The sequence below is a fragment of the Argopecten irradians genome, chromosome 14 (genome assembly GCF_041381155.1).
Source record: "Argopecten irradians isolate NY chromosome 14, Ai_NY, whole genome shotgun sequence".
Classification (NCBI taxonomy): domain Eukaryota; kingdom Metazoa; phylum Mollusca; class Bivalvia; order Pectinida; family Pectinidae; genus Argopecten; species Argopecten irradians.
In genome coordinates, this window is record NC_091147.1 from 21,334,777 (window position 1) to 21,358,579 (window position 23,803).

General features: G+C 35.4%; 2 protein-coding genes and 1 pseudogene across 3 annotated transcripts; all 3 read left to right on the forward strand.

Moving 5' to 3' along the window:
• The first annotated feature begins 150 nt into the window (after positions 1 to 150).
• On the forward strand, positions 151 to 6,127 carry LOC138307658 (para-nitrobenzyl esterase-like). The gene is made up of 5 exons (XM_069248476.1): positions 151 to 211; positions 2,651 to 3,298; positions 4,274 to 4,592; positions 4,840 to 4,911; positions 5,496 to 6,127. Exons 2-5 carry the CDS (start codon positions 2,651 to 2,653, stop codon positions 6,089 to 6,091), a joined length of 1,635 nt encoding a protein of 544 aa, XP_069104577.1. The 5' UTR covers positions 151 to 211; the 3' UTR covers positions 6,092 to 6,127.
• A 7,463-nt stretch (positions 6,128 to 13,590) lies between these two features.
• Positions 13,591 to 16,595, forward strand: LOC138308308 (neurotactin-like; annotated as a pseudogene).
• A 949-nt stretch (positions 16,596 to 17,544) lies between these two features.
• LOC138307700 (neurotactin-like) lies at positions 17,545 to 21,655 on the forward strand. Of its 2 annotated transcripts, XM_069248537.1 has the most exons (5): positions 17,547 to 17,749; positions 17,954 to 18,604; positions 18,803 to 19,121; positions 19,387 to 19,458; positions 20,981 to 21,655. In XM_069248537.1, the coding sequence occupies exons 2-5, from the start codon at positions 17,957 to 17,959 to the stop codon at positions 21,574 to 21,576; spliced, it is 1,635 nt and encodes a 544-aa protein (XP_069104638.1). In that variant the 5' UTR covers positions 17,547 to 17,749; positions 17,954 to 17,956; the 3' UTR covers positions 21,577 to 21,655. The 2 variants fall into 2 exon arrangements, with proteins under 2 accessions (XP_069104639.1, XP_069104638.1); XM_069248538.1 differs by lacking the exon at positions 19,387 to 19,458 and having other exon boundaries at positions 17,545 to 17,749.
• Positions 21,656 to 23,803: the final 2,148 nt, after the last annotated feature.

Consider the following 23,803-nt stretch of genomic DNA (forward strand, 5'->3'; position numbering starts at 1 on the left):
GTTTTAACAACATTTGGCGCAGTCGGTGAACACATGGCTTGCGCATGATGACGATACGATGATTATCAAAGTGGTGACTAACATTTAACCTTTTTTCCCGTTTACGGACGATAACCGTGACGGCAGAAACCTTTAAATACGGGCCTCTTATCTGACAGAGCCAGTACGACCAGAGTCTTCGTACAGCCAAGACGTGGGATAAACTTTGAAGGTAGGACTTAACATCTATATGTAATTAACTAGTATCATGATGTACATAGATGTGACTGAATAACATTTATTTTAACTAGAACTGAATTATTTAATATGCGCAAGAATTTAATAACAGAGTTTTTTTTTCTTCTTAATTTCTATATAACTAGTGTTATGGATAAAACCAGAATTGCCTACTGACGGAAAATATGTTTTGTATACAATGTTGATTATTTGCTATTCCTTTGTATTGATTCCAACTTGGCTTCATTACTAAACAATGTATATTTCTTTATCAGATTGTTTATTGTCTTTTTACATGTTAAAGCGGCTAGCTCACTATTGTAATAGAATAATGAAAATATATATGCAAATATGTGTACACATTATTACTCAACTGTGAACAAATATCTAGTTGCTAACTGAATCATATCAGTGCATTTAGTGTAGAATTCACATATAAACATTGTATACTAAGCTCAGAAGATATGTATACTTGTTGTCGATCATGATGCATATAGCATGTCAGTAGCGGTTATGACACAGGTGATCGTTGGTAATTTCTTCTTTCGTTTTAAAAGGCGATTCGACTGCACACGCAAACGACTTTATGATTTGTGATGTAAAATGCTTGAATTATGTGTATGATGGTTATTATTATGTAGGATAAACTGTAGACTGTTAAATGATTTTTATCGAAGACTATTATCGAACAAGGCTAGAAAAGGGAATCGGATAGCATACGATTCTACAAACCTAATCTAATTAAGGATCTGCTCTGTTGAGGTTTCATTTTTTTAAGTCTCGTTTCAATATAATTCAAATAGGGTTTTTTGTGATTTATAAAAAATACCTATGTCTCTACTTGCAACAAGTTGTCAAAAACAAAATATGTCAAAAATATACTTCTATGTTTATAGAAAAAGTTAAATAAACTTTAACCAATGATCCATTTGGCGACCATTATGAAACAATGCATGTACAATTTTTAAGGAGGTGAAATTACGAGTGCAACAATAAATTTAGCGATGTCAAGTTAATTTTGAATTTTGATGTAAATCATTTAGGATTCACGTCAATGAAAACTTTAAGCATTAAAATATGAAATTTTAAGATTTTGGTGATTAATTTGTATATTTTAGTGAGATAAGAGTAATTTGAATTTTAAGAAAAAAAAAAGAAAAAAAAATGGGACAAAAAAGCAAGCACGCTAGCCTCTTATTCTTATGCTAGTTTTAGAAACAGCAATGTTTTTTTCTTTTGAATCCAAGCTTTACAAAAAAAGCTAGTCATCATAATTGTTTCTGTGAGGCGTTGAATCTAACAGAAATTTGAAAAAACGATGCATTGTCATCTTCAAAACTTAGGGTGTTGAGGTAACTTATACTGCTATACTGAGGAGACAGAAAAAATGGGTTGACGGTGTGATATTATTATATATTTTATCAATTTTGCGAATATCCACAGATGTATCTTTCAGGCAACTAATTTTTAAAATATTGCATTTGTTTTTCATGCGTATTGCCAAAACAGTGAAATTACGGTGAAATCGCAGTTTGCGTGAAATAGCTATCTTTGATTCACAATAACTCAAAATCAAGTACATAGCCATAATATTATTATTCCATTTCCAACTTTAGTTTGAACGTCTATTTTCAAAATTCTATATAAGAAAACGGACATTTTACAAGAGCAGTTTTTTTCAGGTTGATCACATCGAAATTGAGGAAAGAACTTTTGTAGGGAAGGTACTGTTGGCCTAAAACTTTTCTGAACTATCAAAGACTAGCATTGGAAAATTAAAATTACACTTTTTTGTAGCACGTATACGAAATTAACTATCATTTCAACCTTAAGACGACAGCTTTCCTTAAAAGTAAAATACATTTGTTTGTTTTGTATCGTAAAATGCACCAGAGGTCATTGTCTTTTATCATTAAATAAGTAAAGTATTTACAAAATGATCTTTTGATGTTCAGGTACCGATTAAAAAGTATAAAAGATAATATATTGCATTTGAATACGAGCTAGACTAGGAATTATACGTGGTTTGGGTTGAATAGCCAATTAGAACAGTTACGGAATATATTACACTAGTGACTTATACAGCAATAATGACACAGAGGAAATCAAAGGGACATATATGGCATATTTAATAACTCATATCAAAACATATAAGTCGCTTTCATTACAGTTAATACTAAATGTTATAGAATACTTTGGCGTTAAAAGAAATTCAAAGAAACATGCTTCTTTTTTTCTCTATGTAATTTGCTGCACTTCAAAGAAACATGCTTCTTTTTTTCTCTATGTAATTTGCTGCACTTCAATAAATGTTTCAGATGTCAGTGTATCTATTCTGGTGTTTCAGATGTCAGTGTATCTATTCTGGTGTTTCAGATATCAGTGTATCTATTCTGGTGTTTCAGATATCAGTATATCTATTCTGGTGTTTCAGATGTCAGTGTATCTATTCTGGTGTTTATGTGGCCTTCTCCTCCAAGGCGTCACGCAAGGCTTCCTATTCGGAGAAGAAAATAGCGATAGCTTACCGCGACCTGCCATTGCTCAAACCACGTGCGGCCCTGTACAAGGACAGTTTGATGGTAACGGATTTGGCTACAGAGGAATACCGTATGCCGTGCCGCCTGTTGGAACCAGACGCTGGCAGCCACCAGAGCCACTGTCACGTGAGAATGGCACGTGCTGGACAGGCACATACAATGCTTCTAGACTCAGGAATGCTTGCGTCCAGCTTCTAGATAAAGTTGTGGGCAGTGAGGATTGTCTCTTTCTCAACGTCTGGAGCCCGACCAACTCGACGTCAGCTAACTTACCTGTCATGGTTTACATACATGGTGGATCCTTATTGACAGGAAATAGTGACTGGCCGGGATTTTCTGCAAATGAGAAACTTGCGCGTGACACCAATATCGTTTACGTCAGTTTGAACTATCGTCTGCAGGCTTTCGGGTTCATGGCACTGGACATTTTAACTCAAAACTCTAAATTTAACACGTCCGGTAACTATGGTTTCATGGACCAGATCCGGGCTCTGAAATGGGTCAGAGACAATATTCGAAATTTTGGAGGAGATCCGAAGAAGGTGAGATATATATTATTTACACAACAAAAGAAATTGCATAAGTTATTGTTTAACAAGTGAAACAACACACAAAAATAAAATGTAATACCTTCTGTTTATTCTATATTCTACCAAGTTTTATTCTGTAACTGCCCCACATACTGACGGCTAACTACTGTCGGATAAATGTGAGCTTTATCCTTCCATAGAATACAATCAAGGGAATTTGTTCCATATCTGACGGAACTTTTTCTGACTTGATCCAAAACTTTAACCTTCCGGTGAATGAAACGTCATTCAATCCCGCTAAAAAATGATGTCACATTCACTGGAATGACGTCAACTTTACAATTATAACGAAAATCTCGTATGGTGATGTCGTCTTTTTCTTGTTCTTGTCATAGCAAAGGTATGTTTTGTAAAGTAATTATGTGATGTTTCTGAGTATTTTTATATTGTTTCAGTAATATCATACACTGAATAGAATTACTGGTACTATATGCAAATGCGCTTAATTATTTCCTTCGGCAGTAAAAAGGAGTACATTCTCATTCGGTTTAGAGAATGAATCTTGTCCCCCGCTTCAAAGAAGCGTCTTGCTTCGAGCGAAACCAATAAGTAAATAACTTGAAATAAGCTTTCGTTTTCAATGTCATAATTGTTGCAGGATAAACAGAATACACGGTTAGTATCTTGCAATACATGTTTTGATTTTGGTGTTCTATACGGAAAGCCGAGAAGCCTCGTCATCTCTGCTTTTCTAAGTTTCACACCAAAATAAACTTTGTATTGTAAGATACTACCCATGTATTCTCTATATCTGCACATGTTCATTGTGACGTCATGTGTTTGCATGCGTTATGTTAGAGAAAATGATGTGAGTTTCGTTTACAAAATAATAACGTCACAATGGACGTCTACACGCAAGGGAGGTCACTCTGTACATAATACGGAATGTTTGTACATATATATCGATTACATTTTTGTTGTTTGAAGGTTACTGTATATGGACACAGTGCAGGTGGTACCAGTGTTATGGCTTTGACTGCATCTCCTCTGGCTAAAGGAACATTCCAAAAGGCGATAATGATGAGCGCGTCACCTCTACTATACAAGACCTTAGCCGAGGCATCCGCAGACAATTTAGTGTTCCTGAAAAACACAAACTGTAGCACGTTAACATGTCTACAACAGTTGTCGGCTGAGGAAGTGACGCAGGCTGTACCATGGAACGTGTTCCCATTCTGGGGAATGACCGATCTGGTTGATGTCCCCGTCAAAGGAAAACTTGATGGAGGGTTGGCTATCATAGATGGTATGTCTTTAATTATGTCATGTCATTAATTTTGAATTAACATTTTCCGGCTATAATGTTTCCTGAGCATATTAGGAGTTATTTCCCTTGGTTATTATATCAATAATTTCGTAGAAATGTCAACTATCAGTCACCTAAGCCGAACAAAAGAGAAATTATACATAGCTACATTCTTTTTTTAAATTTTACCTGGTACAAAAAGTGTTTTTATTTTATGCTGCCATTGTTCTACCTCTCACCACTCCAGGTCTCGTCCTCAAGGAGTCTCCATTTGATTCATGGGTGAATGGACGTAGTATTGACGTACCGCTGATAATAGGTAAGTGTTTTAATATGTACCATATTTATATATGAAATGTCATATAAAACGAAATCTGGTAATGCAACTTCAATAATGACTGAATACAGATCAACGGAACTGCATTTTGATTCAATATGAAAATTCATCAGATTGGTTAAAATATAATCTATGATGAAAATATCAATAGACCTATGTACATTATATCACAAAACGTGCAAGAAAAATATGTCGACGGATACTCTTTGCGTCATATAATCAGCATAAAGAAAACAAATCTGGTTGATTTGTGTTATATACTGGTACATGTAGACATTTAATATCACTGCTTTTCATGGTTGTATCGAAACATGAATGTCATATTATGGTACTTTAATGTATATACAAATATATGTTATATTTCAGCCGTAATAATTTACATAGTCAGGAAATAACTTAAGAGCACCGAGCCATAACAGAACAGATATAAATCAAGACACCTTAGAGTTTGTGTTACATTGTATAGCAAGACGCAGATAATTCGACCGTTATGCTATTAGTATATATATATTTCTTTGAATTTAACAACCTAATCTTGATTTGCAAACTCTCATTTTTCATTGTAGGAACTGCAGCTCAGGAAACTGACTATTATTTTTATCCAAAGGAATTTACAGATGAATCAATGTATACTGACTATGTTTTACGCAAACTTGGAACATTTGGAACCGACATTGCCAAGATGGCATTAAAGTTATATCCGACAGGCGAAAAATCCGTAAGAGAACAATTCACGTCCATGGTGTCCGACGCACGCGTTGGATGCGGAAATGACGTCACGGCGCTATGGGCCGCAGTCAACACCAACTCTTCTGTGTATCGCTATGTTACGACATCAAGGCCTTCTGTGCCAGTCTGGCCTTGGGGATTCCAAACAAACGCGTCCTTATCTTTCAGTGGTTGGGACGCGTTCGCGTTTTACGGACTTATGCCATATCCCATAGACTATCCGTCTACTAGCGATGTTATGTTTACGGCCAATATTCGTAGGGAGTTTTTGTCCTTCGTCGAAACCGGAAGTCCGTATTCCAAAGATTGGCTTCCTTATCCAGAAAATATAGCACTTATGTCAAGCCAAACCACAGCGGCAGCCGGTTACCACTCCCAACAATGCAATTTCTGGATGCAGAATGGTTTCTTCAATTATTCATGGGTTAACTAAGATGTGAGCAATAAACTTCATTTATCATTTGTTATATATATAGCGTGGTGTTTTCTATTCTTCATCTCTTACACATACATTTGGTGTTCCGTCAATTCCGTCTTTTCATATTACAGAGTTAGCTCCCTTGCGGGTAGGTATCCACTGTGATGTCATTATTTTGTGGGCGCAATTTATGACGTTTTTTTCTCCGAAAAGTATGACGTTACGCTCGCAAACGCATGACGTCACAATAAATACTTAACCGTAAGGGCAGATAACCAGACCCTTAGTTGCTTTTAAGACTTTCTCAACAGAGTTCTTCACTAGATTATCTCCCTCTAGCTTGAGAATCAGACAAGCATTGCAGACAAAAATTATCAAGCCAAATTATAGTGAATGTCTCATATATATATATTCAAGAGACTGGGGGCAAGTCTGTATACTAATCCCCCTATTCTAATTTCGTCAAATCAATCAATATATACGTGAATAATGTATTTATTTCAGCCAAGATATAAAGAAAGTAAAGAAAATAAGGATCTGCATTTTAGATAAAGGTTACACTGCAACAAGTAGTATATTTGTCCTTTTTTCACAGAATTTCCCTCAAATATAATTCCCCATGTTCAGAGCGAACTAAGAACGATATATCACCTGTAAATAATATAACATTGTACTAACACATACTCTGGACACAGTACAATGGACTTTCTTTAAAGGCCCATTACTTTTCCGAAACAAACATTACATGTTACCTATAAACAATTATAACAATACAGTAGTCTCAAAGGTCTTTATCGATGTTTTCTCTCTTACTATCAATATTGACGATCAAACTCGTAATGCAACATAGCACCCAAAGTAAAAATACAAATGGTGGCATTATTTAATAAACGGTTTCGAAATTGAATTTCAAATATGACTTATAATTTGTATTTTGTTTTCGTTGACGATGATGATCTTTAGTTCTATAGTTAAAATCATACATACATGTACCACGGAACTGAGTAATAATTTGCATTATAAACAAGTTTAATTCATATTCACATACTATACGTTGCACTAAGTAGTTACGACAAAATATAATAATCCGATACATTGGAAGATACACCCCCTCCCTCCACAACGTTGCTAACAAAGATATTTTAGTCAAAATGTGATGGGATTGGTTCTCTGTGACACATAAAATTTGATTTGGAACGTCATATTAGCCAGATAGTGAGTTGTGACCTATATGTGATCACCACGTATGCACCTCTCACTATGAAATAAATGTTAATTTCTCGATCTAATAATCAACAAGGCATAAGGTTAAAGTTATATACATGTAAGTGCCGCATATTGGCTAAATTTTCATATGCTATTGTCTACTAAGTAATGTTTTGAAAACCATCTGATTTTTTAATAAGGCCCTAAAATTCAAATGGACAGACAAACATCTATGATGCCCTATAACCAAAGCTACAACACAGAATTTAGGCAATGTTAAATTCTTGTTTTTTTAAGCCTTAGATAAAATACAACGGCATAGACCACAATTATCAATAACTATTTTGACATTTTGAAATTTTGAAATGAATAGTAGACTAAAACCTGACTTCATGATCTGACCGTATGTTTTCATTTCACTGTACTACTGTAGACATAAATATAATGTTATCTATTTATTTATTTATTAAAAGTATTATTTATTTATTGGCAATACTGCCAAAATTCATACTGAGCTCTTTTGTGTACTTGTAAAAACGAAACTTGCGCATTGTAAGTATTGCAATTCTCAGAACTTATTAATAACCTTTGGTTATAAATAACATATTAAAAGATTTGCATTTGTCATTATACCAATTATGACACATATGTCTTAAAAAAACAAATGTATTTCACTACAGCATAATACATGCAATGTTACTAATTTGACATGACATCAACAAAAGTACCTCGGCAGATTTCACAGCGACACAAAGCACTACACCTATTTTTCATGCAAGATATCAGTTGATACCTAGCTTGTTGGTTATTCATATGTTGATAACTACTTGTTTGTTTAATACCCCGGCCACACATTCACGGATCATCTCAACGGTGCCATTAAGGATTTAATTTCACGGATGGCCCCGAAAAAGCTAGATTTCAAAGTCCGATGCGGTTTCGATACGGCTTTGTTAACGGTTTGTGTACTGGTCTTCAGAAGGGTTGTCAACGATGTGAGCCATTTGGCAACATCAGTGAAACATATTGTTAAGGTGCACGGACAAATTGACATTAAAACTTGTTTCCCTTAAGTAATCACAATACTGAAATTTTAACAATTAATTGATTTGGTTAATGATTGAGAGAAACATATTTACGTCACCGGAACTACATACATACAAGTTCTTTGTCCCTATGTATGAAAGCTATTGTTGTTAGCGAGACCCGTCTGTGTCATATTATCATATGTCTATTTCTAAAGTAATTTGTCAGTGAAAGTTTTAGCGGTTATTCCTTTAAACTATCGGCTGAAATTTGCATATATTTTTTTTTTGTATTTTGTAATTACATAAGCGACCATGCTGCAATGTTATTTTTGTAATGTTGTAAGGGGCCATCCAAGCTTAAAAGGCCGCCATCAGACATGCTGATGTTGACAAGGGTATGCTGTTTCAGCAACAAGAAACAACTTTTATATGTTAACAAGCGCATGGTGTAAGTGTATATTGTTACAAATATGTTTATCTTTAATGTATATTTCATCACCCGCTCATGTGTACTTTGTTTATAGAGATATTTTGGAATTATTAGTTGAATGTTCGGTAAAAAGTATCGTTAGCTTGCCGCGTGTTTTTGATGAATTTTAATGATAACATATCTTGGTAAGCGCTATGCAAAATAATTCAGTATTACTTATTGAACATATATAGTATACAGGTTAAGGAAAACAAACATTCTCTTTACGTTGTATGTACTTTTAATGCAAGTTATGGGTATGTCAGTTTAGTAAGATTGTTCTTTCTATTGTATTGTAGTGTTTTACCACAACAAATCTACACAAGAATAACCTATGAAACAACAATTATGTACAAGACGCATCAAGGCGGTACCGTTATGATTGACACTGTTACATGTCCTAATACAACTGTAAAATGTTGAACGGTGTGATGGTCATCTGTTGAGAGCCATTAGCATCTGAGAATGCCCCAGAAAAGTCTGGAGAAAGGCGTCAGAAGCCAAGTTTCTTATCAAATACGTCATCGGGTCAAAATAGCCTAGCTAGTGGTTGGTCATTTCAGATGTTATAATTATGCCAAATAATCCATTTTCAAAGTCCTTCTTCAATTCATTCTTGTTACCGACATGATCGTCACGGTACCACTTTGAGAATCAACATTAAACAATTTAAATATGAAATTGTCAATGTTTTTAGCACCAGTGAATGATACTCTTTATAGTTGTAATATAGGTATGTCCGTTCTTGGGACACCGTATGACTACAAGGTTGCCATATAAAGCACCAAACGAATACAGGATTTGTAATTTAACTGCAATGTACATATTGTACATGTTCCGGTTCAGTAAACTATGACTATCACCACGAGCATCCCAAATAATAGTGTGTACAATCTGGAAATCATGCATTATTATGTGGTAGCCATCTCTTGAAGCCAAGTAATGCAATTGCTTTCAGTTTCGGATAGAAAAACTGTCGGCACAAGACCTTGTACTTCATAATGTCAGCACAAATGTCATGGATGTGTATTCAGATAAACCGTTCGTTAGTTCCTCTTCACAGTCTCAAGTCACTTTTTCGAAATTGTCATCAGGAGTCTCAAACATTTTGGCTGCATCAATGAACATTTAAAGGCAATTAAAGGCACCATTTATTAATGATCTCTTCGTCATGGCACATACTTCGATGGGCCCTATAAATACATTTGTACGAGGTCTTTTAGGTATCATGTTAGTTTTGTACTTGTCAATCTTGTAACATTATTCATAACGTGGTAGATCTTATTATTCCGTATTTTATCGTGATTTTACGTAGTTTACCGTTATCATCCTTGGCAATCCTGGTTGATTCTGACATATCGTTACTATATCGTGTTGCTCCGTGACCAATCCGCACCAAACAACATCGTTCCTTATCAATTACGTAGCTGAACCGCACAAACACGTAGTTAACCGTAACCGTAACAAACCGTTTGATACTTGTTAAGTTCGGGTTAATACGGTGAATGAAATTAATAACATGTTTATTGACAATAATATATTTTGAAAAGGAATTTCTTTATTACAGAAAACACTTCAGCTGATGTTGCTAACGTCCAAATACTACACTTTACAAAGAAAACCTATGTTGCGATGAATATTTATATTTCTCACGTATGGGCTTTATAAAAACTGTATGTCCAATCTCGTAACAGCTTATTACTTATATTTCCATTATAATAATCAAAATTCAAATCAATGTGTGCATTTTTTATTTGTTTGGCCATTTTTTATAGACGTAAGTATATATCGTATATTTGGTCAGTGACTCGACGGAAACGTCCAAGATGCATACGCTTGACCAGATAGGATAAAATAAAATAAAATCAGATATTTTTTATCTGGTTTAACATAGATTTAACGGGAATCTTAAAGTAGAATGGAAATATAACAAAAAAAAAAGAATACAAAAAGAAGTTTTACATTGATATAACTACCACATAGTTATGACCACCACTTAACACCTACCAGCAAAAATACTTATAACATCAATATATCAAAATGATATATAAAAAATCAACCATCACGAGACATACCCCATATATTTATATTTCAGTATTATAATTATCAATATATCATTGAGAACAAATACTTTGACACCTGAATTCGCATTTCAAAAAGAAATCACTGTACCATATCATTAGTGGGTAGACACTTAAGATTTGTGCTATTCAAAAAATAAAAATCCATTCATTAGAAAATTTGCATTGACTCGAATAAAAATTGCACACAGGGAAAACGCATCTGGGTTTTTTTGTATTCTAAAGGGTATCACGTTAAGAACGATGATGGAGAGCGATAACTCCTGTAAAATGAAAGTTTACTCCTAATGGGAAAACATTTTGCGGAAATCCACCCAGTCATTGTGACAATGTAGTACATTTATCGATTTGTATGTTATTCCAACAGTAAAATTGTGAAAATACTTGAGAAAAAACCCATTGATTTCCAGTTCACGGTTTAATAACAAAATAACCTGATTTTCTGTTCATAATTTAAAGATGCTACACTGCCGACGAATGGTATTTTTTCTCTATCAAACACATGTGTAGACATTTTAGTATTTTTCTTCAGTTACAAATGTTACTTACTTTACACCATTGCCACCATTGAAACGTTTGAGCTTCTTACATCAATTCAAAATAAAAATGATAATGGTCCATGGTTACTAGGTACGTATGATCTAACCATGCAAAATATTGATGATGAGTATGAGAAATTCCGTAATCACCTAAAACACGGTAAGTTACAATCGAAAATTCTCTTCGTCTCTATAGGGAACAACCAAATAAATAAAAAACCTTTCGAAATGGCCCGTGTGTATATAAGATTGAGCCCGGGTTATAATTTTAACATGGCCGCTGATTGGCTGGCTAATTATGAATTTCAAAAAGTAAAAATGTTTTCTGACAGGTAATTATTCTTAGATAACCATGATATGAATTTGGAAATTCATATTGAGATTTAGGTTCAAAATATCAATTTTGATAATGAATAGGTAAAAATATTATATATATATATATATATATACCCTGGCTGGAGTTTGAGCAGAAGGACCCAAACATTTTTTTTCTATCTAGTATTATATGAGAACCTAGACATTAATTATAGAACACAATAGCTAACTAATATTCCTTTGTTTCAATAAAACAGTACAAACTTTTAACAAAGTTTAACACTGTGGTCTATGTAAAATTATTTAGTTGGTTGTTCTCTATAGGCATCTTATGATAATGTTTTGGCCGAGAAGTCAAAATCAATCAGAGTTGTTTCCCCTACAGCAGTTGACTAGTGGATGAAAGACGCGCGTTAATGAACTAGATTAGTGAATCCAATTATCATTCTTCAAAACAAATTACAGGAAAGAAAGTTATTTCAAAACATGATTCTTTAGTGATTGTCAAAGTAAAAAGGTAAGGAATACCGTATTGTTTGATATTTAACAATTGTGTCGCTTTTATTTTTTATACTTGTTGTCTTTTACCGTTGAATTGGGCCGTCTGCACTAGGGTCGCGAGCATTACTTATTTATGAAATATTTAGTACATAATCTCCAGACGTCTTATAAAAAGTAAGGGACTTGAAGTTAACCTACTTAAGTCATTTTATGTAAAACTCTACTTTGCAAATTCTATCTACATGTTGTAAACGTATTTTCAATATGAGCCAAACATCTACATAACTACGTTTTGACATAAATTCGTTTTCCAAATACTTCTTGATTTCCAGTGCCTAATCTGGAAAGCAGATGTCATTCCGTGAGTTATACAATTGAATACGCACTGTCGATATTCCAGTGGTTACTATATTACTATAGTTATATATTTACAATTTGCACTGACATGTACTCGATAACCATGCTTTCTAGTATTATCATTATCAGTGTATTATGATAGAGAACACATGCGGCGATTCTGTTATAAAGACAATCGCACTAGGGGAGGTAAATCGATATAAAATAAATCGGAAATCAGTTCGCGAGACATAAAGAAGTGTTGCTAAAGTCATTGATATATTTTGTTTGAAATGAATATTTGTATGACATGATGACCATTAAAAATTATAAGATACGGCGAACTATTTTCTTTTGTTGTCAATGTCGCAATGCGGCGGGAAACGTGGGGTCATGGCCCCACTTTTGGTGGGAACATATGATTACAATTAGCTTTTCAAACGAATTAATTGACAATGACGGAAAAGAAAAACATATGTGTTTTCTAAAAAAAATGCAACTGTCGCGAGAATTAATAATATTAATTTGCGTGAAAAAAACTAAAAATATAAGGAAAATATTTTAATATCGTTGAGGTTACGATAGTATAATGATAATGGAGCACGTGTAAATTTTATGTAACCTGGCTTTGCCGGGGTTACATAATATACACGTGCTCCATTATCATAATACCCGCATAACCTCGACATAATAAAACTATTTTTTAAATCTTCCTATGAATTATGTCATCACAAAACCTGAGGTATTTCAGTAAAGAAATACTGACCAATCATAGGCCTATACAGAGACTTCATTTGGAGATTACACAGGGTGACCTTCCAACTTCAAATCCATTATTTCATTCTTCAAAACCAAACTGGCTTGTCTCATTTGTGGTCGAACGCAGATCAAGAGCCATCAGTTTACTATGACATAGTCTAAGGGTGGATATATCGACAGCAAAAATAGCCTCTGGAGTATTGAGGATGCGAAATACATGTACATTGATTTAATTGTACTGCACTATCAATAGCTTTCGGTTTTTTTCTTTTAGATGTCGATGTACTTAATTTGGTGTATATATGCCGTTCTCTTCCATGCCGTCACTCACGGTTTTCTATTCGATGATGAATATGCTGAATTATCACGTACCGCCATAGCTCAAACCTCGTGTGGTCCCGTGAGAGGACGATTTGATGGTAACGCTTTTGCATACCGGGGGATACCTTATGTCGTGCCACCATTACTGACAAAACGATGGCAGACACCGGAGTCATTTACACACGAGGATGGCACGTGCTGGTCAGGTACGTTCAATGCTTCTAGGATGAAAAATAAGTGTGTCCAGCAGCGACGAAACAGCGTGGTAGGCACTGAAAATTGTCTTTTTCCCAACGTGTGGACCCCGACCAACATGACATCAGCCAACTTATCTGTCATGGTGTTCATCCATGGCGGGTCTCTAGTGAGAGGAAACAGTGAACAACCGGGATATTCTGCAAACGAGAAACCAATATTGTGTACGTCAGTATGAACTATCGTCTGCAGGCCTCCGGCTTCATGGCATTGGACAATCTCACTCAAAACTCCAAAACAAACACGTCTGGTAACTATGGTTTCATGGACCAGATCCTAGCTCTAAAATGGGTACAAGAAAATATTCAGAATTTTGGAGGTGATCCGAACAAGGTGAGGTATATTAGGATTTATGTTATTCCCGTTTCACCCATAATAAATACATAATGTTGTCCACACATAATGATATGCCCTGTTCGATTTTCATTTGTTGATATCCTTTCTCCTTTGGATGTTACTATATATGGACACAGTGCGGGTTTGACCAGTGTGATGGCTCTGGCGAAAGGTCTATTTACAAAGGCGTTGATTCTCAGTGGATCACCTCTTCTTACCAAGGCACTAGCCGACGCTTCGGTAGACAACACAATATTTTTTACAAACACAAACTGTAGCTACATTACGTATACCTGTCTTCAAGAATTGTCGGCCGAGGCTGTGACGCGAGCTGTGCCATGGGACGTATTCCCGTTCTGGGCCATGGCTGATCAGGTAGATTTACCTGTCAGTGGTCAATTTGACGGAGGTTTGGCTATAGTGGACGGTACGTCCTTAATTATGTTCTTTCACACAAGTCTATATTTATTATGTCAATAGTCATTTAATTCTTTTTGGAAGTTAAAGTCTAGAATAACAGTAGATATAGCATTTACTTAAAAAATGATTTCTGTCTCCGCTATTTGTGGTGATGCTTTCCTTGTCAATGTTTCAAGCAAAGTAAGACCCAACGGTAACTGTAACGATCAAGGATAGCGATGTTAGCACTGATGAGTTTTTAACAAAATACATAACCTAACTATAAATTGATTTGTTTATTAATGGTCTGGGTCTTAATATATCTCTGGTATTTTATATGCTTTCCTGATGTCTAACATGACACCTTCGTGATATTCTCCACTTCAGGTTACGTCCTCAAGGAGTCTCCGTTTAATGCCTGGGTGAATGGACGTAGTAAAGACGTACCGCTTATTATAGGTAAGTGTAACACCTTTTAAAAATATGCATAATAGAACAATGACAAATAATGCATGAGAATACTATACTGGCTAACATCTGCAAATACTGACCGACAAAATAGCTCGATGAGTATCATTTGCTTCATTGAATACATATTCCAATTACAATTACATTTTATTTATATACCCGCATGATACCGGGATGTTCCTATATAGAAATTGAAACAAAGTAAATAAAATTTCATTGTTAGGGTGTTGGTTTTGTTGAATGGATACCTTTTCTTGAATGTCACCGAAGAACATCATATACAAAACTAGCATAGCATGCAATGAACATTGACGGGACGATCGTACCTAATCACAGATAATTTTTGCTACACACACCAAATAATTTTAAGTATATAAACTCTAAACCACTGCAGGAAGTATCCAACAACATGTTATAAAGTGACAATTCTTACAATAATGTTTTTTTATAGAAGTGTATTAGTCGTTTCCTTCTCCATTCGTTAACAGTGGAGATCAGAATCATGTGTGGCAGCTGGACACTATGACAAAATGACAACTGTTTACAAAAATCTAGTTCCGATAGATATTAACTTTCAGGTACATTTTCTGTATGGTTTAAATCTTTTCACAGTCAGTGTTTTCTTGCAGGAACTACAACTCATGAAACTGACTACGATATCTATCCAAAACAACTGATGAATGCGTCAACATTTAATGAGTAAACGTAAACTCGGAACATTTGGGAATGATGTTGCCAAGATGGCGCTGAAGTTATACCCAACACACAAAGGACTAGTCAGACAACAGTTTACGTCAATGTGTCCGATATACGTGTAGAATGCGGAAATGACGTCATGGCACTATGGGCCACAGTCAGCATCAACTCTTCTGTGTATCGCTTTGTTATGACGTCACGACCCTCTGTGCCAGTCTGGCCTTGGGGAAAGCCCTCGAATACGTCCTTACCTTTCCATGGTTAATACGCGTTCGCTTTTTTCGGAACTCTGTCTGATCTTATTGTCCATCCGTCTACCAGTGATATAATGTTTGAAGCTAACATTCGCAGGGAGATATTGTCCTTCGTTGAAACCGGAAATCCGTATTCCAAAGAGTGGCTTCCTTTTCCTGAGAATATAGCACTTATGTCAGGCCAAACTACTGGCAGACGGTTACAATTCCCACCAATGCAATTTCTGGATACAGAATGGCTTCTTTGATTACTCATGGGTTAACTAACATTTAGTCATTAAACTAGTTATTGCTTTTTTCAAAGAGTATATCGTTGCTGCCCTTAAGCCATAACTTCCACACATTTATATTTTACAACGTCGTTATATATCCTCGCGACAACACCAAGGTCTATTTCGCGAGATCGTGAAAACATCTTCGATGGTGTAATCATTAACATCATAAACCTTCCATTGTTTACTTACGTTTATATTGTATATGGCTATGTGATATGAATAATTTGTTCAAGTCTTCTAATACACAGCCACTTGTCTCTGATATGATGTTTACGGTAAGATACGGTAATATAAAAGGAAATTTATGAATAGTAAGCTACTTTAAGAGTCTACTGTCAATCTGTTTGCTTACCGTTAGTGCTATCGATTTCTGGTCTTGAATACGGAATTTTCGAATTTAAAGCTACAATCTATTTGTTTCGCGTTAGTATAACCGATGTGGCAATGGGTGTACTTGGGGTTTTACAGTAAGTTCTGCAAAATCATTCCTACTCGTTTCAAGTGTGTATCTAAAATATAATTTTTTTTTTCTCAATATCCACCACTGACAAACTTTATTTCGACAATGTTCATTACATACCAGTCTCCGATATTCTTGTACTATAATTCCTGTTGATATTTCTTATTCAGAGGAACATAGTGGTTCAGAGAAATATTTTGTTGATAAGATGTGTGAGTTACTTAGGGTTGGAAAAGTATGCAAACATCTTGTGTCTAGCTTGTACACTATAATCCGTCTTCGCATATTACAGAGTTAGCTTCCTTGTGGGTAGGTATCGGTTGTTACGTCATTAATTTGTGAGCGCATTTCACGTCGTTTTCTCCAAAACGTATGACGTTACGCTCGCAAACACATGACGTCACAATCAATACCTACCCACAAGGGCAAATGACTCTGCAATATGCAAATACAGAATATATCTAAGCTATTTCAAGAAATTAATAGAATTAACAATTAAAATGACATTATTTCGAACTAAAAAACTCCTTTCAATAAATCTGCGTTGATCTGTCAACAGAAATCTTTAAGGTAAAACTAATAAGACAAAAAAGACGTCATGTGCAACATGTCACAGTCAGGAGACCCAATATTCAATGGTTTGATCCTAGTGACATACAAGATAGGCTTGTGAAAATTCCAAAAGCAGGATTTCACTGAAATTTCATATTTATATATGTACAAATATGCATTATGTGCTAATAGCACTACAGAACAAACAATAACGTTTAGAAACATATGCAGAAGATGATATTTATTATCTGTCATTTAAAACAATAGTAAGATCGACGTTTAGGTCCGTGACCTCTTAGCATTGGAATCAGAAACATGCTCTAGATTATGTGGTAAAGATATCTCTTATCTTTCTGTCGACGATTGATTGTCTGTCAATGGACTACGGCAAGTGAAATAGAACTTACTGAATGTGCACGGAAGGTAAGGACGAATTCCTTATAGTGATATTAGTACAATATTTTTTTTCAGATAGTAAATACAAAATATTATATTGAATCACAAATATATAACATATACTTTTACTCAAGGTACGAACATAAAGCACATATATTTTATACTTTAAGGGGTCAAATAATTTATTTGTTGATCGATATTCCTCTCTTATATATTTGTTTTGTATTTCAGACAATGTATTTTCAAGCGTGCTTGTATTGTTTAATCGTGTTATATGACGTCACATCAGGTTTCATATTTGGCGATTATCATAGCGCCAAAGGACCAACTACAGCCTTAGTCCAGACCTCGTGTGGACCAGTGAGAGGACTGTTTAATGGTAAAGCTTTTGCATACCGGGGAATACCGTATGCTGTACCACCGGTGCGGACAAGACGTTGGCAGCCACCGGAGCCACTATCACACGCGGATGGCACGTGCTGGCCTGGGACGTTCGATGCTTCACAACTTAAAAATCAATGTGTACAACGACTTGGCGATATTGTAGAGGGTACTGAAGACTGCCTTCAGCTGAACGTGTGGACCCCGACAAACCTGACATCGGCTAATTTATCAGTTATGGTGTTCATACACGGTGGATCACTACAAGCTTTGAATAGTGATACCCAAGGATATGCCCCGACCGAGCAACTGGCGCGTGACACAAATACAGTGTATGTCAGCATGAACTATCGTTTGCAGGCTTTTGGCTTTATGGCTCTCGATATCTTATCACAAAACTCTAAAACAAACACGTCTGGTAACTATGGTTTCATGGACCAAATCCTGGCTCTGAAATGGGTTCAAGAAAATATTCGAAATTTCGGAGGAGATCCGAATAAGGTGAGGGAAACTTTAAACTGCGATATATGTTAAAGTGTAAGGATATTCTTCTCGACAACCTTCTCGATTTACAATTAACCTTATTCTATAATATAAATCTTCAAATATTGTATTATTGAAGCGCACTGATACTTGTATTCTTCTTTACAATCCTTTCGATCAACAATTAACTTATTTCTTTTATTTGTTTTTTTACAGGTTACTTTGTTTGGCCAGAGTTCGGGCGCAACTAGTGTAATGGTTTTGGTTACATCTCCTTTAGCTAAGGGACTATTTCAGAAGGCATGGATGCTAAGTGCCTCGCCACTTCTGACAAAAACTTTAGCTGACGCTGCAAAAGACAACATGGTATTTCTTAACAACACAAAATGCGTCAATATCACGTGTCTACAACAGATGTCGGCAGGTGACATTACCCAAGCCGTGCCCTGGGACGAGTTTCCATTCTGGTCCATGGATGATCAGGTCGATCTTGCGGTGAAGGGTCGTTTTGATGGAGGAATGGCTATCGTTGACGGTAGGGAACGCCAAAATCCTCTACACATATCAAACACTCACACTTGCTTTGTCAGTAAGACAATATCTGTTGTAGCAAAATATTCTTCATGTGACAAAATCATCAATCCACTCGAAAATTGATGAAGAATTACAAATCATAAAAAAATAAATCTAATTTAATGAAGACACCCAACATTTAGCAAAATAAGTGCAAACAGTTAGTTTTTGAGACCACATAATAATATATTATGTAGCACACATCCTTTGTCTTTCTTATCGCATAGGTTACGTTCTCAAGGAGACTCCTCTCGATGCCTGGGTTAATGGACGAAGTAATGACGTTCCGCTAATAATAGGTAGGTTTAATACTCTCAATTACATCGTGGAAATGCTTTAGTTGGAATGGACTGAAGTGTTGTTGATGCTATAGGTATTAGTATTGAACGATCGTAAGCTGGCGATTCGTCAATTGTAGTATCAGTGTATCACATGAAAGGAATAGCATATGATTTCCGATCCCATTCCTATAATTCTTCAATATATCCTAGACCTAGATACTAAAACTCTGACAATGCTATCAATCAACCGATGATTCACATACTTATGGAATTATATATACTCTGACGTGTTGGATGTATATCCTACTTAAAAACTATAGTTGATATTTTGAGGTTGTTACGTTTTATGTATTTGGTTTTTATTGTCTACCGTATATCTTCACGCAAGACACTGGATGACCCTGACGGTAAATTAAAACTGAATAAATGAACAAGATTATTTCATTTAACAAACAATTCAACAGAAAGACATCAACAGAAAACAAATGAGAAATGGATAACGATGAAAGTGTTTAACCATCACGTATTTGAAAAACCTAAATGACTATTATTAAGACAAAAGACAGAGCAAATAAAAACAAATATGTTTATATCACATACTGTCTTTCCAAGGGATTTAGATTGTGTCATTGATGGAAATTTTCGGTAACTATAGACTGGGAATGGAAATATTTTGTGTACGAGCTTCCTTTTGGCACTGAAATAAATTAAAATCATCTTGCAAAATGTAAATATATTATATTGAGGTAAAGGCACAGATTGCTTATCGTAATTACAAACGATGAAACATGAAAACAATTAAAGGATTAATAGAAACTTGTCTCGAGGGTGTGACAATGAGATCACAACCCGAGGGGCAATTCATGAACATCCAACTCGAGGCTTGGACATTCAGGAATTCCCCGATGGGTGTCATTTTTTGTCACACCCTTATAGATAGGGAATAATTTTTTTTTTCTCACATATTCAAAAGAAAAAGAAGAGACAATAGCCTAAAACAAGCATTTTCACCGCGACATGAACATGGTTCCGTTGTCTTCGCGTCAATATTGATAAATTGGAGAGGACTTAAATAGGCGTAGCCTGATGTCCAATCCTATTGATGTACATAATACTAATAAAATATTGTTGAAATTGAAATATTGATGACGTCATCAACAATGCACGCCACGGTCACACCACATGAAATCATGACGTCACGTAATTTTTTGTCTTCAGGTTCAAAAGGTTATCGCGCGCAATATGCCATACCCTAGGGGTTGACAGAGAAATCTTCCACGGCTAAAACCGGTGACAAATCAGTGAATGATGGGAGAAAGATACATCATACATATTTCTAAATGAACAATGATAATTCCCCCACGAACAAATATCGATAAAGACATCGATAAGTACACTATAAACAATACCTAAAATACGTTGTAAGACATTGTATTAAGAATTTATTTTATGTGTTGTATATTCTGCCCATTTTAATAACAGTTCCTATGATAATCAATTATTCTTAATAAATCGGCAGTTTCAATACTATCTCTAATAGGTACCACGGCACAGGAGTTGGACTTCGGAGGAACCCTAAATACAGTTGTGAATCAAAGCTCATATGAGGAATACGTCGGACGTAAACTTGGTACGTTTGGGACAAATATCGCTAAGATGGCGCTGAGGCTATATCCACTGGGTACAGAATCAGTCAGATACCAGGTCACTTCCATGGTAACCGACGTTCGTGCTGGATGCGGAAATGACGTCATGGCCCTTTGGGCTGCCGCCAATACCAAGTCTCCAGTTTACCGTTATGTAGTAACTTCTGTACCTTCTTCACCGGTTGCACTTTTCGGAACCCCTCCTGCCACACTTTTGGCATTCCATGCATGGGACACATACGCATTCTTTGGAACAATGCAAGAAATTATGGAACATCCGTCTAGTAACGATTTAATGTTTGAAGCAAATATCCGAAGGGAAATTATGTCATTTATTGAAACCGGCAGACCTTATTCTAACGACTGGCTACCGTTTCCGGAGAGCGTTGCACTTCTGTCAGACGATACTAGTGTGACTTCCGCTTACCACGCTTATCAATGTGACTTCTGGATGCAAAATGGCTTTTTTGATTATTCATGGGTGAACTGAAATATCAGTTGGCTGAACGTTTAATGGCAATATTTATGCAGTGTTTTGTGTTTATATTATATCCATTTACATAACGTTTTGAAGTTAGTATTTGTTTTCATTACAGTTTCATTTGCTTTTTATCTTTTACATTTTTTATTCTTAGTCTGTATTGTTCTGACATTCTACCAACATAATTGTCTATGAATTAAGGTCTAGGGAAATTCCACGTAGGTACGTTGTCAAAAAAGGGGCAACTACGCCTACAGTCCCTACATCATTACTAAAATTAAAAAATAGACATACATAATTACTATACTACATGTTATAAGCTGTCTCGCAGATAACCGATTTCGATATGACTACGTGCTACGAGCTAGTTATTTAGTCCTTAAACAAGTGTCCATGCGTATGTGTCGGTACAGTCTATATGTAAAAAGACAAGCATGCACCGATAACTCCGTATTTAGGTACATACAACTTTGTTGCAATTAGTCGACAGATAAAACTACATGAAGTCTCGCCATTGGACTCCTTATCACATTTACGGATGTGTTAGACGTTGTTTATCTGACCTGATAGTAGACGGTCCTATTATTTCATTATATTTACATATTACATTTGGTCAATGAGAAGAATATTGCGCCCAAAGGCTAGATCACGCTTCGATAAGATGTTACGTCATACGATAATCTAAATAAATTTACTTAGTTTACATTTTGCCTTTTTCAGATGACAGATTTGCTCTGAATTAATAATAAACTAAAATACGTTTTCGATGTTATATTGGTCTCAAGACTGATCAATAGTATGCCCGTCTGTAATGTATAGAAAGAAAGGAAGCGCAAATTTTACAATGGAATGTAAACAAAGTGGTGGTTTCTGCATAACGGGTGTGGGACGATTAGTTTGCCGGTCGCCAGCATGATGTGACCGGATATGATATGTTTGTTCCGTATTCTGGCAACTTGCCTCTGTGAGATCTAGACTTCAAAAACACAAACACACGCAACACGTCGCGTGCACGGGAAAATGTCCCCGGATGTTAATAGGACGTTAGTGTAATCTCAAACAACTGACCTATACAATCAAATAGGTCGTAACGATGTTATAATCGTATTACACACATATATATACGTACACTATATCGTAATGTTTATGTGGTTTTCCGTCCGAATGAATTATGATTAATTTGTTTTGTAGCGGATACCGCAATGACACTTCTCCATGATTAGAACTCAGAGCTTTCGGTACTACTTTAAAATGTCGCATACCGTTAATTTGTTGCGTTCAATGCTGACGTAGGTAAATATTTTCAAATCTGATAACAAACACGGCGTTTTAGTGTATTTTTACTTTCCATTCATTTGCTATATTCGCGGATTTAACAATTGAAATACAATATCTATCAATATATAATGAATAAGATGTAGATATTAATTCGCTAACGCGCACCATTGGCTATGCTAGAACACCCAATGTATATGTTAAACACCAATGCATGTCAAAAATATGTCAACCAATGCTTAAAAATAAATTGAAATGTCCAATCTAAAAAGACCTATGAGACGCTAGGTTTTGCAATAAGCATCCGTAGCACTATAAAAAGAATTATTTTCCTAAATGTTACCATAAAAAGATTCATTAAGTAACAAGAGGCCCATGGGCCTTAACAGTCACCTAAGTTCGGATACAGAATGAAACAAAGACATATAAACACTATATATTGGCCTATCAGACCCTTGAAATCAGACTTTTTAATCTATGAAGAGTATTTGGTTCCATCAAATCTGTGAATTCAAAAGATTTGTTTTTTAAATTTTAGTCATTTTGATCGCGTTTGGCCCCTGATAATGCTGACAACATTTGATTTATTTCCTATTACAAATGACCAAATAATGCACAAAAATGAGTTTCTTCCTGAATAAACTATAGTAAACTTTACCCTCTCCCAAAGGGGAAATATTAGACCCCAGGGTCATATAATTCACATTTTTTTGTAAAAGACCTTAAGACCTTTCCATCTATGAAGAGTATTTTTTTTCTACCATTTCTGAAATTTCAGAAGAAGATTTTTGAAGTTTTCACCTATTTGACCCATTTTGGCCCCACCCCTCAAGTCTCTAGAGGGCTGGGACCATGTAATCTACAGTTGTGGTTGACCATTAGCCATTAAGTTTCTGCAACTTTTCAACAAATTTGGTTCAGCAGTTTTGGAGAAGAAGTAAAAATGTAAATTGTTCATCGC

Bases quoted from the DNA above. Each gene is read 5' to 3' on its own strand.
- LOC138307658 (XM_069248476.1), top strand. From the start codon at position 2,651: ATGTCAGTGTATCTATTCTGGTGTTTATGTGGCCTTCTCCTCCAAGGC. The intron at 4,593-4,839 runs GTATGTCTTTAA...TCACCACTCCAG, and splicing joins AGGGTTGGCTATCATAGATG to GTCTCGTCCTCAAGGAGTCT. The intron at 4,912-5,495 runs GTAAGTGTTTTA...TTTTCATTGTAG, and splicing joins TGACGTACCGCTGATAATAG to GAACTGCAGCTCAGGAAACT.
- LOC138307700 (XM_069248537.1), top strand. From the start codon at position 17,957: ATGTATTTTCAAGCGTGCTTGTATTGTTTAATCGTGTTATATGACGTC. The intron at 18,605-18,802 runs GTGAGGGAAACT...GTTTTTTTACAG, and splicing joins TCGGAGGAGATCCGAATAAG to GTTACTTTGTTTGGCCAGAG. The intron at 19,459-20,980 runs GTAGGTTTAATA...TATCTCTAATAG, and splicing joins TGACGTTCCGCTAATAATAG to GTACCACGGCACAGGAGTTG.